Raw genomic sequence first — 17,328 nt, forward strand, 5'->3', positions numbered from 1 at the left:
AAAGCTGGAAGCATTTCCCTTGAAAACTGATACAGGACAAGGATTCCCTCCCTCACCACTTCTGTTAAACACAGTACTGGAAGTCTTGGCCAGGACAATCAGGCAAGAGAAGGAAAAAAAAAAAAAAAAAAAAAAAAAAAAGAGAGAGAATCCAAATAGGAAGACAGGTAGTCAAACTATCCCTGTTTGCAGATAGCATAATGCTGTATCTAAAAATCCCCATAGTCTCAGCCCAAAAATCCCCCGTCATCTTAGCCCAGAAGTTTCTTAAGCTGATAAACAACTTCAGCAAACTCTCAGGATACAAAAATCAATGTGCAAAAATCACTAGTATTCCTAAACAGCAACAAGAGTGAAGGTGAGAGCCAAATCAGGAAAGAACTCCCCTTCACAACTGCCACAAAAAGAATAAAATACCCAGGAATACAGCTAACTAGGGAGGTAAAATATCTCTATGGGAAGAACCACAAACCACTACTCCAACAAATCAGAGATGACATAAACAAATGGAAAAACATTCAATGCTCATGGATAGAAAGAATCAATACTGTTAAAATGGCCATACTGCCCAAAGCAATTTATAGATTCAACACTATTCCTATTAATGTATCATTGCGATTTTTCACAGAACTAGAAAAAAAACTATTTAAAAATTCATATGGAATGAAAAAAGAGCCTGAATAGCCAAGGAAATCCTAAGGAAAAAAAAAAAGCAAAAAAACAAAAAACAAAGCTAGAGGCATTATTTTATCTGACTTCAAACTATACTACAGGGCTACAGTAACCAAAACAGCATGGTACTTTTAGAAAAACAATCATAAAGACTAATGGAACAGAATGGAGAACCCAGCAATAAGACTGTACACCTACAAATATTTGATCTTCCACAAACCTGACAAAAAGAAGCAATGGGGAAAGGATTCCCTATTTAACGAATGGTGCTGGGATAACTGGCTAGTCATATGCAGAAGATTGAAACTGGATACTTACCTTACACCAAATACAAAAATTAACTCAAGATGGATTAAAGACTTAAATGTAAACCTCAAAACTGTAAAGACTCTGGAAGACAATCTAGGCAATACCATTCAGGACATAGGCATGGGCAATGATTTCATGAGGAAGACACCAAAAGAAATGGCAACAAAAGCAAAAATTGACAAATGGGATCGAATAAAACTAAAGGGCTTCTGCACAGCAAAATAAGCTATCAACATACAACCTGAAGAATGGGGAGAATTTTTGTGAACTATGCATCTGGCAAAGGTCTAACATCCTGCATCTTTAAGGAACTTAAAGAAATTTATAAGAAACAACCCCATCAAAAAATATGCAAAGGACATGAACACTTCTCAAAAGAAGACATACATGCAGCCAACAATCATATGAAAAAGAACTCAACATCACTGATCATTAGAGAAACACAAATCAAAACCACAGTGAGATACCATCTCACACGAGTCAGAATGGCTATTATTAAAAAGTCAAAAAATAACCCATGTTGGCAAGGTTGTGGAGAAAAAGGAATGCTTTTTGCTGGAAAAGGTAAGATCTTACATCCATGGAATAATTTTTTGAAAGTAAATCATTATTACTGTTATGATGTGGTAATTAATTAATTCAGGGGTTAACAAACTGCAGCCATTGCGTCCATATGCCAGCTGTCTGTTTTTGTAAATAAAGCTTGACTAGAACACAGCCATGCCAATACACCTTACATATTATATGTGGCTGCTTTCACTATAATGACATAATTAAGTAGTGGTTGCAAAAATCATGAGGTTCACAAAGCCTAAAATATTTACCAACTCCTAATTTATTAACTGAGAAAGCTTTGTAATTTGGAATTTTATGCTTGCTTTTGAGGGTATATTCTTCCTCCAAAGAATAACTTTTTAAAAATTTGGCCCAGTTAAGAAACAACATGAAATAGCTACAGTTTTCAGGTCACCCAATTGGCCAGATCATGCAGAAGCAATGACAAGATAAGAAAAATGAGAATTCCCTATCTTCCAACAATCCTCTGAAGACTGCAGGGCTTTGTTAACTATGTTTTTAAAAATTGTATCAGGAAACACTTGGATTGCTATGAGCAGAAACTAAATGAGCAAAGGAAAGAAACCTAAGGAGTTGCCATTGAATAGATGCGTCCATTAAAATAATGCGTAGCCGATATACAGAATTGAGTCTTCAACTAAGCTTTCTTTTCCTCCAACTAATTTTAGGGGAAAAAAAGAGCAGACCAAATAAAAGAGATTCATAAAAGACTTAGCAAAATACACACATACCTAACACCTTCCTAAAGTATAGACAGGATCAATAAACTTTCTACTTAATCTCCAAAATCTTCTCTATGGAAAAGATGGCTACTTAGGAACTTGCTTTGAAGTCTTGAAATCCTGAGTTCAAATTCAAGCCTTGTTGCTGACTGGCTGCTTGACCTTGGAAACATTGTCTAATCCCCCTGCCTTTTAGCTTCTTTGTTAAAATGTGGTAAAAATGTCTCCTTTAAAGGCTTGTTATGAGGATTAAATATGATGATGCATATAAAGTATTAGGCTTATCGTATGGCACATAGTAAGTACATAATACTTGGTAGGTATAATTGATGTCCAAACTGAAGGTCAGAACATAGATTATGAAGCCTCCACTAAGAGTTCACTCTAAAAGAATGATGTGGAATCATTTACTAGCGAACAAGGAAAAGGAATTAATGTATTTTATTCATGTTTTCAAAGAGGATTGAAACACAAAGGGTTAACAACGGAATTTAATCAACACACTATAGTCCATTACCCAAACTTTTGCTAATTTAGGTCTGAATCACTGAGGAAGCAAAAAGGCTGCTTGAAAAATTCAGATCACTAGTATGGGGAATCTGGACTGGCAAACCGTGTCCAAAGGCTGGTAAAATATCTCTATTTGCAAGGCTGTGATAGATGGCTTATAGGTTTTGTCATTTGGCAAAAGGTAGAAAAAATCAGAAAATATTATTTTTGTATGTATTTTTTCTGAAACTACACCTCTTTAACATCTCTGATTACAATTTTGCAGTTCAATGCATATGAAAAGACTTTGAATAAACAAGCATATTTATGATTCCACTTCGGCAACAAAGGAAAGAGATTGCTGAAATGTCTATAGCAGTTTTGAAGGCTGCATAGAAAATGCCCAATTCCCTGCTCCTTAGATGCAGGATACCCACTGTCTCTTAATTTCCACTTTCCGTTGCTGTTAGCGTCTTGGTAACAGCAGGTGCAATCAGAAATATCTGGCCATGTGTTCTGGAAATGAGTGATAGAGAAGAAAAACCAGGATGGGGTCTTCAGAAAATTGTTGCTCTGGGAAATTAAATATTGCTCTCTGTCCCTGTACCAATCACATATTTAATACCTCTAAATTTGTCCCTAGTAACCGAGTATATGTATCTTTTTGTTGTTGTTGTTTTTCGTGACAGGGAGGGTCTTGCTCTGTCACCCAGGCTGGAGTGCAGTGGCATAATTACAGCTCACTGCAGCCTCGACTTCCCAGGCTCAAGTAATCCTCCCATCCCAGCTTCCCAAGTAACTGGGACCACAGGTGTGAGCCACCATGCCCAGTGAAATTATTTTATATTTTGTCCTGTAGAGATGGCATTTAGCCATGTTGCCCAGGCTGGTCCTGAATGCCTAGCCTCAAGTGAGCCACACTCCTCAGGCTCCCAAAGTTCTGGCATTGCACATGTGAGCCACTACACCTGGCCAGTATATACATATTAATCTATTTTCACATTTGAAGATGGCTGAAATAAAAATACATCTGGCAAGCAAAGTCATTTAAAACTGGCAGTCCCTTGAATATCTAATGACTTCTAGGGGCAGTGTATGACTTTGAAAAGACTAGGTTAATTTCTGTCTCTCTTTGGCCAGTCATGTGATGGAAGAGACAGATTGACTGTGGTCAGAAGGAAAGTTTATGCCTGAAAGATTACTGTGGTCCTCAGGTGATATCCACATTATAAAACAGGAGTACTGGCAGGTGAATTCCGGCTGAATACTGAAGGCCGGTGAAACTGCTGCACTTTGTTCAACCAAAAAAAAAAAATGACCAAACATGCACCTTGTTTGTAATGTGGACATTTAAGCTCCTTGAGGCCATAACTGCCTTGGACTCTACTATTTACTGAGTTAGCCAATATTTAATTGTGCATCTATTTTGTGCCAGACATTGTGCTAAGTGTTGGCTGTATAGTGGTGAATGCAACAGACATCAGTCTTCCTCTTAATGAAATCTGGAAGAAGAGATAGACAATAAGAAAGAAAGAAAGTGTGCAAAGCAGTATCAGATTGCATTAAGTGCTATATAAACAGGATATTGTTTCAGGAAGGGAAAAAGCAAACACTGAGGAGCCCATTTTAGGCAGAATGGTAAAGGAGAACTTCTCTACAAAGGTTACATTTAAAATGACACCTGAAGGAGCCAGCCTTATGAAAGCCTGTGGGATGCAGGATAGACGATGTGGCAAAAATCCTTAGGATGCCTCTCACATTGCGTTCTGCCCTACTGTATTCCACCCTTGAGTGTGGGAGGAACCTAATCAATAGTATATAACTTCTATCAAGAGTATATGCCTCTAATCAATAGTATATGACAAGAATGAAGACATTTTACAGATGAAAATTCTTAAATCAGTTGACTCTAAATTAATCTAAAGGGAGACTAACCTCATGGGCCTGACTTAATCAAGCAATCCATTTATTTACTGATTGGTTGTCAGCCAGGTTGGAGTGCAGTGGTGGGTGTAATCATGGCTCACTTCAGCCTTCACTTCCTGGTCTCAAGTAACTCTCCCACCTTAGCCTCTCAAGCAACTGGAACCACAGGTACAGGCCACCATGCCTGGCTAATTTTTAATTTTTTTTTTTGTAGAGACTGAGTCTCCCTATGTTTCCCAGGCTGTTCTCAAACTTCTGGCCTCAAGTAATCCTCCCTCCTCAGCCTCCCAAAGTGTTGGGATTTCAGGCATGAGCCACTGTGCCCAACCAGGTGATCCTTTTAATAGTGGGTCTAGAAATCAAAGAGTTGATGCACTAGAGACTCTCTCTCCCTGCTGTTACTGGATCTGGAGATTATACATCTGCAAAGAAAGGAGTTTTGCCAACAACATGAAGGAGCTTAGAAGTAGATCCTTCCCTGTTGAGCCTCCAGATGAAAACACAGCGTGGCCAGCACCTTAATTTCAACTTTGTGGGACTCTTAACAGAGGACCTGGCTAAGTCATGCCTGGACTTCTGACCTAGAAAAACTATGAGATAATAAATGGGAATTCTTTAAAGCTGCTAAATTTGTGACAACTTGTTACACAACCAAGACAACAAAAGCAATAATCTAAGAAGGACAACTAAAATGTCATTGAGAGGTGTGTAGTGAACGAGGAGAATGATTAGTCAGGAGTCCCATCATGGACCATTCTAAGACAAAGCAAGAAAGTTTAGGCTCTATCCTCAGCATACAATATGTGATGCCTAGTGCACAGTAGATGCTAAAATCTGTTGAATGAATGAATGATGAAAGTATATTTCTAAATAAAAGTGTTTAAAATTAGCCCTCCATCACCACTTCCCATCTCCAGATTTTAAAACATTTCTTCTGTAGATATTCAGTGAAAGACCATTCATGTAAAGAACTATATTGTTACAGGATCAAGAAAAGTGATGAAGAAATAGTCTGTTTCCTCAAAGCAAATGTTCAGCCAACAGACCTACCAGAAACTTCTGGACCAGGAAAAAGCTATGTAGTTATAATGGATATTAAGGACTCTGTAATCAGGAATGGATACAACCCAGCAATCTGGGTCACAGTTGAAAGCCTGATAATTTGAGGTTTCTCTTCAGATTCTAACTATCTGAAAAGCTGCCAAGTGCTCATCAAGTTAAAGGAAGACAGTACCATAATAAGATAACCACATCATCAAAGGCCATGCTGATGATGGTTGAAAGGAAAGGAAATTAAAAGTTAAGAAAATAAACAGTTCAATAATGATAGAGAATCCAATATCAAAAATGCAAAGGTGTTTATATATAAATCAAGTTTCTTGATTTCTTTCTTCTTTCAGACTTATCTGAAAAATCGCTAGAAATTCAGAGAGAATGAATGAAGAGATTATTGCCATGTCCCATTAGCTGGAGTGTGCATGTTATCCCTACTGCCAGCTGGGCACATATAATGGCTAAGGAGAAGGTTGGAGTCATGCTGCACTTAGTTTAGAAGGGAAGAGTGTGATCAGCACCAGAACAACCAGAAATGGCATTTTCAAAGAGCAGAATGGAAACATCGAGATACAACTGACATCCTTAGCTCATATTCATCACGTCTCTTCAAAATTAGCTGGATTGCTTCCCTAAGAAGAGTCTATTTGCATTTAAAAATAGATGAAGATGTAGACCCACTCCTAAAATGTACCTCTGAGGTATTTTTCAAGGGAAAATATCCACACATGTTTGAATAAGGTAGTTAAGGATAAATTATAAAGTTAAGCAGAGGAGTAGAAAGTAGACAGCTGGTGCATCTGAGAATCAAAATTGACCACAAATGTGAAGGTCACTAAAGGGAAAGGGGAGAGATGCTGCCTCCTGAAAATGTTTTTAAATATCACGACATCGTCATCACCGTCAACTTCGCATTTCATGAAGATGGAAAGCAGGTCTGCCTTAGCCTCATTTCTCAGATAATACAACTTATTCTCAAATTCTCCCACTTAAAAAATGTCTTTTGAGACAGGGTCTCACTCTGTCATCCAGGCTGGAGTGTGGCAGTGAGATCATGGCTCACTGTAGCCCTGACCTCCCAGCTCAAGTGATCCTCCCACCTAAGCCTCCTGAGTAGCTAGGACTATGGGTATACACCCAGCTAGTTCTTGATTTTTTTGTAGAGGTGTGGCCTAGACTGCTGTCAAACTCTTGGACTCACACAACCCTCCCACCTTGGCTTCCCAAAGTGCTAGAATAGAGCTGCGTGCCCAGCCCACCTGATTTTTTTTTGAGTTACCTTTAGAATTCAACTCAAATAGTTATATAATTGACTGCATCTTCCCAAGGGTCTATCAAAAATAAAAACAACACTGATTCATAATAAGAGTTGTAATTTTACTTTGGATATTATGTTGAGTATGAACTTCTTCTATGAGATTTATCCATTAATTCTCAAATAAACAAAAAAGATGTTAAAAAATTCCGTGTGCAAATTCAGAGACATTTGTTAAACTCTCTTGCTTTTCTCCTAAGTTTTGATAGACATGGTTCATGTTACAATAGAACACTGATATGTAACTGATATAATCACTCTTTGATAAACATCATTTTCATTTGAGATAAAAATGGCAATTACTGGCAGAACCAAGAGTGAGCATGAGAACTTTCACAAAGCAGCAGCAGAAATCAGATTATACCTTCCCCTAGGATATGATATGCATAAAAGGAAAACATTAAACACATTTTGGGTTTGAGAAGCACCTATAAATTGCCTTGTCTGGTAAGGAGAAGAAGGTTCAGAAAATATAAAATTAAACAAGAAAGAATTTAAGTAGAGTGAGGAAGAAAGTGATATATCATTTCTGTAATTCTTACTCCTGTAAGTTGATAAGAGTTGTGCAGAGCTGAGCGTGTAGTCTGCGAGAAAGAGTAAATCTATAATTTCAGACACCTGATGGTAAGTGCCTGATACCTGATAGTAAGGCATGACAGGCACTTTATCTTTGTTGCCTGTCTACATACCGCCTGCGAGCAAAAAAAGAGGAGGGAGGTAAATTAAATCTCTGCTTTGCTGCCTGCCTATGCAGATGTCGTATGAAAGCTGCTGTGGTCAGTCTGGGGCTACTTTCAGGGATGAAGTCAGAGAGCTCTGTCCCATCAGTACATCAGCACACTGGCTAATGCCACCATGCCTTCTGCATCACTGTGGTGTGAGATGATCTAAGAGGGCCAGCCAATGAAAAGTTTCTATTTTAATAGATAGGTTTCACTTTAATGCATACTTTTTTTTTTGTAAAAATAATATATCAAAGCTGTGATTTTATGTACATTACCTAAGATAAAGAGGGGCTTAAAAAGTGAATTTGGGGCCAAGCACAGTGGCTCATACCTGTAATCCCAGCACTTTGGGAGGCCGAGCTGGGTGGATCACCTGAAGTCAGGAGTTTGAGACCAGCCTGGCCAGCATGGCAAAACCCCATCTCTACTAAAAATACAAAAATTAGCTGGGCATGGTGGTGCGTGCCTGTAATCTCAGCTACTCAGGAGGCTGAGGCATGAAAATCTCTTGAACTTGGGAGGTGGAGGTTGCAGTGAACCAAGCTTGTGCCACTGCACTCCAGCCTGAGTGACAGAGTGAGACTCTTCATCTTAAAAAAAAAAAAAAAAAAAAAAAAAAAAAAAAAAAAAAAAGTGAATTTGGGAGTTGGTTTAATAAGAAGTATTAAATAATCATCCAGGTAGTACTTGGAAATGGCAAAAATCATAAAGGTGTTTTGTTAACGCCTGATGTCTAAAAAACAATTCAGAGATGATTTTCTTCATATTTCATTCTGATGATTTCCTTGTTGAGACTTTTGGTATTTGTTCTCATTTACAAAATAACTGTGTTTAAGGTAGAAAATTTGGAGACATAAAAAAAGCACAAATGAAAATCATAAAAATCAACCATAATCCTATTCTTTAAAGATAAGCACAGTTGACTGGACATGGTGGCTCATGGCTCATGCCTGTAATCTCAGCAGTTTGGGAGGCTGAGGTGAGCAGATCACAAGGTCAAGAGATCAAGACCATCCTGGCCAACATGGTGAAACCCTATCTCTCCTAAAAATACAAAAAAATTAGCTGGGCGTGGTGGCATGCCCCTGTAGTCCCAACTACTCAGGAGGCTGAGGCTGGAGAATCACTTGAACCAGGGAGGTGGAGGTTGCAGTTGCTGAGATTGCGCCACTGCACTCCAGCGTGGCCATAGAGTGAGACTCCGTCTTACCAAAAAAAAAGATAAGCACAGTTTACATTTTGTTATTTGCTGTCCAGTACCTTTTTCCATTCTTTTTTCTCCATTAAAATGGGACTATGCCTCCATATTGTGCTTCATAGCCAGATTCTCCACTTAGCAATATCTAAGGAGCATTTTCCCACATGGTAAGCTTTCTTCTTTAAAAACTCTTTTATTACTGTTTTATTAGATAAAGAGTATTCCCTTGTATGGTTAAATCAAAATCTAATGAATTAATCCTCTACTGTTGGGAAGTAAGCATGCTTTTTTTTTTCACTATCATATAAAAGGTTGCAATGTACATCTTTGGACTTAACACTCTTGCACACACATCTCAGTACGTACTTGTAATGAATTCCTAAAGGTGGAGCTCCCAGGTCAAAAGATTTGTTTTGCGGCTAACAGATTACAGAAAAGCTGCATTAAGAATTTATTGTCACAGTAAGTTATGAGAATAGTCATTTCTGTATTGTCATAAAAATGAGCATTATATGTTGTGAAATATTATCATGACCAGTGTTTTCTTTCTTTTAAAATGCCTTTGTTTTCTAATACACTCCTAAATTTAAATTACTAAAGACACAGAAGTCAAAAAACCATGTATTTAGAATTCATGTATATTTTTGTATGTGTGAATTACTTACATACGTTCTTTTGCCCTAACTTCTACTGATATGAAACCCTGAAACAATAATCAGATTTAGGTATGAATAGAGAGTAAAATGTCTTAAGTATCCCCATCCCAAGAAGTACTTTCCTTTATCTTGTAATTTTTTTTTTTTTTTGAGATGGAGTCTTTCTCCATTGCCCATGCTCAAGTGCAGTGGCGCACTCTTGGGTTCAAGCTATTCTCCGGCCTCAGTCTCCTGAGTAGCTGGGATTACAGGCGTCTACCATTATGCCAAGCTAATTTTTGTATTTTTAGTAGAGACAGGGTTTTACCATGTTGGCCAGGCTGGTCTTGAACTCCTGACCTCAGGTAATTCACCTGCCTCAGCCTCCCAAAGTGCTGAGATTACAGGCATGAGCCAGCATGCCTGGCTTATCTTGTAATTCTTTTTTGGCTAAGGGTACAATCTTTATTCTGGGGAGAGAAGACATTATTTTTTAATATTATTATACTTTTTTCTACTGCAAACAAAAAAGATGTTGAACAAGAGTTGGATTAATTCACTTTTTAGGAGAGAAGAGTAAAATATGGTCTGACCACTCAATTCAACAAGTGCAAAAACACTGAGATAAGATAAGAAATGGCATAGCAACGGATTCATTCCAATGATGCTTGAGGTTTGAGCAAGCATAGGAAATATTCATGATAAGCTGTTGCAATACGAAGAAAAATTAATCCCTATAATAATTTTGTACCGAGAAGGTTTAGGAACACTTAACTCTCTCTGTCATTCTGAATCTTACTTATAACTCAGGTGGATGATTTTTCAATATGGACACTATGACACCTTCTTGTGGAAGACATCCGGGTGGAGGTGATAGTGGTGGTAGAGGCTAACATCACCTGCTTATCCCATTTTAAAACTGCTATATGGTGGGATATAGTAATATTTTAAATAAAAGAACAATTAAATTTAGCTTTATATTGAGATTTGAAATTTCAGAATACTTCTTGACCCATCACAGAAACCTTTCATCTCCAGATTTGTGATCAATGCTTTGAATTAAAGTTGGATGAGATGAAAGTTGATACCAGCAATATCTTTGAATGCAATGGATGTGTTATGTTATGAAACACTAAACAGACTCTTACTAAAACATCCAGAAAATTCAGGGTGACATGTCATAGTTGATAAGACCCTATCTACCAATTAAAATAATTTTCCATTATCCATTTATTAATTCAGTAAATATTTACTGAGCATTCACTGTGTGCCAAGATTTTATACACTGGGAATATTAGCAAATAAGGCAAAGATGAATCTCTCTGATAGTTCTTCAAAGTGGAAGGGCAACATAATTACCAGGAAGGAAGGCCCTTATTTAAAATGCAGATTCCTGGGCCATGCTCTGAGGTTGCATCATGAGAATCTCTAGGGCTAGGAATGTACATTTTTAAATTGCTCCTAAGTGACACCCAGTAAGAATTTCAGACTGCGATATAGGCACATAATAAATACTTGTTGAATAAATGAATATAATGCTAAGGTTAGGTAAGATATCAAGATAGGGGATACCTCGCTTCCCCAGTTCTCCATCTAGAGGAAATATAGGTCCATTTAGAGGTGGATGCAGGCAGAGCCTCAGCTATCCCCATCAGAACCACTCAGAAATTCATGATGTGACTAATATACAGGTATCGGGCCTTGTGCCAGCTTCCATTTTAGATAATTATTCTTGACAGGCAGGTACTAAGTTCAGTTGTCTTCCCAGCTGAGGAAGCACAAGCCCTTCCACTGGCAAACACCAAAGGCAGAACCGTATTTTTTTTTTTTTTTAAGAGTTTTAGCACTTTTGACACTTGGAAACCAGGCCTTATTCATGGGACCAACTAACCCATTAGCCACAATGAGCTCAGTGCCTTTTAGGGACTCACAAAAATGTTTTAATTTTTTTTTTTTAATCAGAAGAAAAGCATGAGTATAATATAGCCTGAATTGTATTCAACTTTTTACCAGTACAATAATAAAATACAACTTTTAATCTTTTTTTAAAAAAGTCAAGAAGCATCTCATGGAAGTTGGAATGTAGCTCTGCTTACCCACAGCTCTGGGCTCAGGTGAGAAACATCTTACCTGGCAGGCATTGTACAGGAGCTGATGTTCGAATTTCTTGATCCCAAGAATGTTCTGGAACATCTCGTAGAGTTGCTCCTTGCTCAGAATCAGCTCAGAGGCTGCGCTGGCTGTCATCCGGGCCTGCTGCTTCCGAGGGTCCTCTTCCCCACGGTAGATGGCATCAAACTTGGCCATCCAGGAGCTCAGCACAGTCTCCTTGCTGAGGCCGTCAATCTCGGGCAGACTGCGCACCCTCTTCTCAATATGCTTCTTGAAGACCTCCCTGGAGTCATTGGCGGAACAGCCTCCACTCTGCACCATGCGGGCCACGCGGTCACTCTTCAGGAACACCTGAGCAAGAATAGGGACAGCAAAGACAGTGAGAGAGTTGGCCACAGAGGGACCGGTTCCCTGCGGCTGGACACTGGGCCAGCCCACCTCACCTGCGTCCCAGGAGGAACCACTGTGGGTCTCCTCCTGCCCTACCACCTCCTGGCGGTGCAAACGCAGACTAGTCACTTACACATTCTGCTTCTGTGTCCACATCTGTAAGATGAGAATGACAATTATACATACCAGGTTGTTGCAAAGATTAAATGAGATGATACTATAATGAAAGGCAGCACATAGTATACAGACCTGTGCTCAGGCTGCATGGGTTCTTTTCCCCTTAGTGGTTGTGCGACTTTGGGCAAATTAACCTCTTTGTACCTCAGTGTTCTCATTTAGAAAATGATATAGGAGTATTTACTTAATGTTTAATTTTTTTTTTCATAGAGTCTTGCTCTGTCACCTAGGCTGGAGTACAGTGACATAATCACAGCTCACTGCAGCCTCTGCCTCCCAGGCTCAAGTGACCTCCAGCCTCAGCCTCCTGAGTAGCTGGGACTACAGATGCATACCACAACACCTGGCTAATTATTTATTTATTTATTTATTTTTGGTAGAGACAGGGTTTTACCATGTTGCCCAGGCTGGTCTTGAACTCCTGGGCTCAAGCAACCCATCCACCTTGGCCTCCAAAAGTGCTGGATTGCAGGCGTGAGTCAGTGCACCCAGTATTTAATTTTTTATTTTAAATAGAGGCAGGGCTTTGCTCTGTTATCTAAGCCAGACTGCAGTGGTGATCATCATGCACTGCAGCCTCAGACTTCCAGGCTCAAGCCATCCTCCGGCCTTAGCCTCCCAAGTAACTGGAACTATAGGTGTGTACCACTATGCCTCGATATTTTTTAAAACGTTTTGTAGAGACAGGGTCTTGCTCTGTTGTCCAGGGCAGTACATATTTTAAAATGAGGATTAAATATGTTAATGTGTAAAACACAAATAAAATAGTGCCTGGCCCATATTCTACTTGTTGCTATTATTATTACATGTAAAGTACCTGATATGACAGCCAGCACATAGCATTAAACATTAACCCTTTTTGCATCTCCTTTTATCCCTTCAATGATACTCTTAACTGAAAATATACAAGTATCAGGTAAGCATATATTTAATTACCTATCTTCATTCATGAAATGTAAACTCTACTTGGGCAAAGAATGTGTCCTTCCTGTTCCTCACAATGTCTTCAGTTCCTAGAATGTCTTCAGCGCCTGACACTTTATAAGTGAATTAACAATGAACATAGGTGTTATGTTCTGTTTATTTTGTGGATGAAAAACCAAGACTTCAGAGAGGGGAAGGGACTTCCCTTTAGTAATTCAAATTGTCTAACTACAAATGGGGAGCATTTTTATTTCACCCCAGTTCCTTCCTTCCCTGCAGGGTTCTCCTGCTTCATGAGAACCTCTTCCGCCTGGTGGAAAATCCCTGATCGGTGCTGTGTGAGTCCTGGGACCAAGCCTTCTATTAAGAATGTCTTACTTTCGCTCCACTGCCTGCCATTCAGAAGCTTACACAAGCTACACGGTTCTGGGGTGTAATACAAGGCAGTGAAGTCGCCATTTCATATTCACAGAGAGGAAGCATCTGACACGTTTGAGCTGTGTCCTGGTCACACTTCGGAAGGTGCATAAATATCTTTCGAGAGGCAAAGCAAACGTTCATTCCCCTGTCAGATTTCAGGAAATGCACCTGTTGGCCATGAGACAGCATTGCCTGGAGGCATCTCACTGCCTCATGCTTCATCACAAAGGCTTTCTGGGGTGAAGCAATGTTTTTTTTTTTTTTTTTTTTTTTAAAAAGGCTCCCGTTTATTGTTGATTTTAATGAACTAATTTAGAAAGGTGGGCTGAGGGTTTGCCTCACAGGGCAGAGGCTGTGGCCTGCTCCCCTGTGACTGGGAACTTGTACTCAGATGAGATCTTAGAGTTAATTTGAAAATTAATTATAGAAAAAGAATTTCAAATGAATCTTCAGGCCTGATGAGCCTTAACGAGCTACACAATTTACCTGCAAACCTGTAACACTTAATGGTGATGGTTTCTCCATCTAACCACCACATTACAGATCCCAAACACCAGCTTTTTGAGGCTAGTGAGGGAAGTCTCCGGAGAGGCAACAGAGCATTGTGGCAGAAGCTATAAATCATGATCTCAGGCCAGCTCTGCCTCTAACTTGCTGTGTGACCTTGAGTAAATCACCTTCCCTCTCTGATTCTCTAATTTCTTTCTTTTTTTGAGACAAGAATCTCACTTTGTTGCCCAGGCTGGAGTACAGTGGTGCAATCTTGGCTCACTGCAACCTCCGCCTCCTGGATTCAGGAGATTCTCCTGCCTCAGCCTCCCAAGTAGATGGGATTACAGGCATCTTCCCCATGCCCAGCTAATTTGTGTAGTTTGTTTGTTTGTTTGTTTTAGTAGAGATGGGGTTTCACCATGTAGGCCAGGCTGGTCTTGAACTCCTCCTCTTCAATGCCTCCCTGGACTCTGTGACCCCTCTCTGCCCATCTTACATGTTTCTTTGGGTACTCCCTAGGTGGAAGACACTATACCAGGTACCAGGAATACGATGGTGAGGAAGATACAGATACAGATACAGATACAGATTTAGCTCTCATGGAGTCCAACTGACATAATCCTAATAGTGCTGTGCAAATATGATTATGATCTGGAACACGTGCTATCAAGACAAGGGTTCATGGGAACCTATAGCTAGGAATCTATTCTAATATGTGGTCAAGATAGCCTTCCTGAAAGAAAACACCTTCGAGATGATGTACGAAAGATGGATAGGTGAATGGAGAGCTATAAGTTATTTCAGAGAGAAGGAATGACGCGTGTGAAGACCCCAACTGCCTGAGGAAATAAGGAGGAGTCAGTGTGGCTGTGGCAATGAGGGTTGGGAGTGAGGGATGTGAGATGGGCAGGGAGGGGGCCACAGAGCCCAGGGAGGCACTGAGGAGGAGGAGGCATTCAGAAGGAGGAGGAGGGGATTAGGGTTGTTGGTCTTCATTTTAAGGGTGCTGGAAAGCCACTGAAAGTTTTAAGCTGGGACATGGAACAAACCAGTTCACATTCTTTGGCTTTAATGTGGAAAACTGACTGAAGGGAGCCAAGAAAACAGTTAGGGAGGCCAGTTGAGAGGTGCTTGAGAACAGGTGTGTGTGATGGCAGTGGGGACACTAAGGGGTTATGCCTTTGTTGTCAGTGCTAATAAACATATGGGGTGACTTGAAAATATTCAATCAACAATGAAGTTATACTCTCCTCTACGTCTATTCATATTATCCCACAAACCTTAAGTGGGCTCCAGTTATAAGCTCTCAGCCCCAGCTTCTTTTCCCTCAAGGTCCTTATGGAGCTGCCCTCTGCCATTGTTTTTATAACTGGTAAATATCTGATCTCCAGCTAGACTGTAAGTTCCAGGGAGGCAGGGTTGTTGCTCTTGGTTTCTATTACTCCTTCTTAGTGCTTGAGACAGTGCCTGGCACGTAGCTGGTGCTCAGTAAGTATTTGTGGAATGAGTGAAACTATAAGAGCAAAGCAGCCTCCTCCAGCAGGAAAACTATGGAGTGAGACTATGTCTGGATGGGGTCGAGAAGATTAAGGGGAAACCAGCATGCACAGTATATTGATCTCTCAAAACAAGTGACTTAGGCTGGATTTTCCATGGGACTTGATAACAAGGGGTAAGATATCTCACTCTCCTTCCTGGTCAACAATGAAGGAATCCTGCCTTTCTTCTTTGATGAGAATCAAACTGAGAAGACTTAGAAAAGTGGAGGGATCTATCTGTACTGTGTTAAGATACACTTAGTGCCAACACTTGGGGCCAGCGGGAGTCTAACTGGTTGGCTGATGTATTAGTCTGTTCTCAGGCTACTAATAAAGACATACCCAAGGCTGGGTAATTTGTAAAGAAAAGACATTTAATGGATTCACAATTCCGCATGACTGGGGAGGCCTCACAATCATGGCGTAAGGCAAGGGAGGAGCAAAGGCATGTCTTACATGGCAGCAGGCAATGGGGTGTGTGCATGGGAACTCCCCTTTATCAAACCATCAGATTGTGTGAGATTTACTCACTATCACGAGAACAGCATGGGAAAGACCTGCCTCCATGATTCAACTACCTCTCACTGGGTCCCTCCACCACACATGGGAATTATGGGAGCTACAATTCAAGGTGAGATTGGGGTGGGGACACAGCCGAACCATATCAGGTAAACCCTGAATCCTGGACATGCTATCTGCTTCACATAGTCCCTTCCTTAGTACATAGTAGGTATTCAATAAATACTTCTGAATTACCACTGGAAGAAAAGTCACCTAACTTCCATCAATCTCACTCTACTTCATGGTCAACAATGAAGGAATCCATCCTTTCTTCTTTGATGAGGATCAAACTGGGAAGACTTTAAAAAGTGGAGGGATCTATCTGTCCTGTGTTAAGATAAAACTGCCAGATACTAGAAGGAGGAGAGATGAGTGGAATGTCAAGAACGTGGAGGAAGGAGGCTGAAAACTGGGGAGAAAGTAAAGATGAATTGCCCAGCAAAGGCAAGACAGCCATGGGGAGAGAAGGTGGCAGCAGGAAACTATTTTTCCAGGCACATCATCTGTCTTGGCTTCTCAGTCTGTCAAAGAGGAAGTGTGGCTTGGGCCAGCCTCACCCTATAATGAATACAAACACTAAGTACCGACGTTCCTGTGTGTCTCTAAAACAACTATTCAAACTCAATTGTGCCGGGAGCTCTCTCTTTATTTTGAATGTGTGTTTGTTCCTGTTTTTGCTTTTCAGTGGCTGCCACAAGAGACTTTAACCTGAAGCCCAGCTCTATTTGGGCACATCCATAAATCCTCCTTGCTTTTCTGCCAGCTTCCAGACAGGTCATAATGAGAGAAGGAAGATAAACAAATAAATACGGAATTGTGAAGGGCAGTCAATTCAGCGAGTCGACCTCATCCATCAGTCCTTCCCTCCATCACCAGAGCCAAGCAACCTCAAGGTCACTTTAGAAACATACAAACACAGCAGTACTTAATGACTGTTCACACTACAGATGAGGTTGGCCTAGCTCTCATTTGCTTCCCTGCCCTGAGAAGCCAGGGCAGATTCATTCCTGCTCTGAAAAAAGCATATCCTTTCAACATAAATAAGAAAAACACCTAGATACTGGAGTAAATAAGATTTACAAGAAACACAAACC

General features: G+C 40.1%; 1 protein-coding gene across 15 annotated transcripts in view; it reads right to left on the reverse strand.

Annotated features, from left to right (window-relative positions):
- The window catches only part of CADPS (calcium dependent secretion activator), a 473,986-nt gene that overhangs the window by 338,922 nt on the left and 117,736 nt on the right, over window positions 1–17,328 (reverse strand). For all 15 annotated transcript variants that reach the window (XM_074404483.1, XM_074404482.1, XM_074404481.1 and 12 more), the window contains exon 3: window positions 11,751–12,083. In XM_074404483.1, the coding sequence (XP_074260584.1) occupies window positions 11,751–12,083 (333 nt within the window). The remainder of the gene's footprint in view (window positions 1–11,750; window positions 12,084–17,328) is intronic.

Source organism: Saimiri boliviensis, chromosome 8, assembly GCF_048565385.1.
Source record: "Saimiri boliviensis isolate mSaiBol1 chromosome 8, mSaiBol1.pri, whole genome shotgun sequence".
NCBI classification, from domain to species: domain Eukaryota; kingdom Metazoa; phylum Chordata; class Mammalia; order Primates; family Cebidae; genus Saimiri; species Saimiri boliviensis.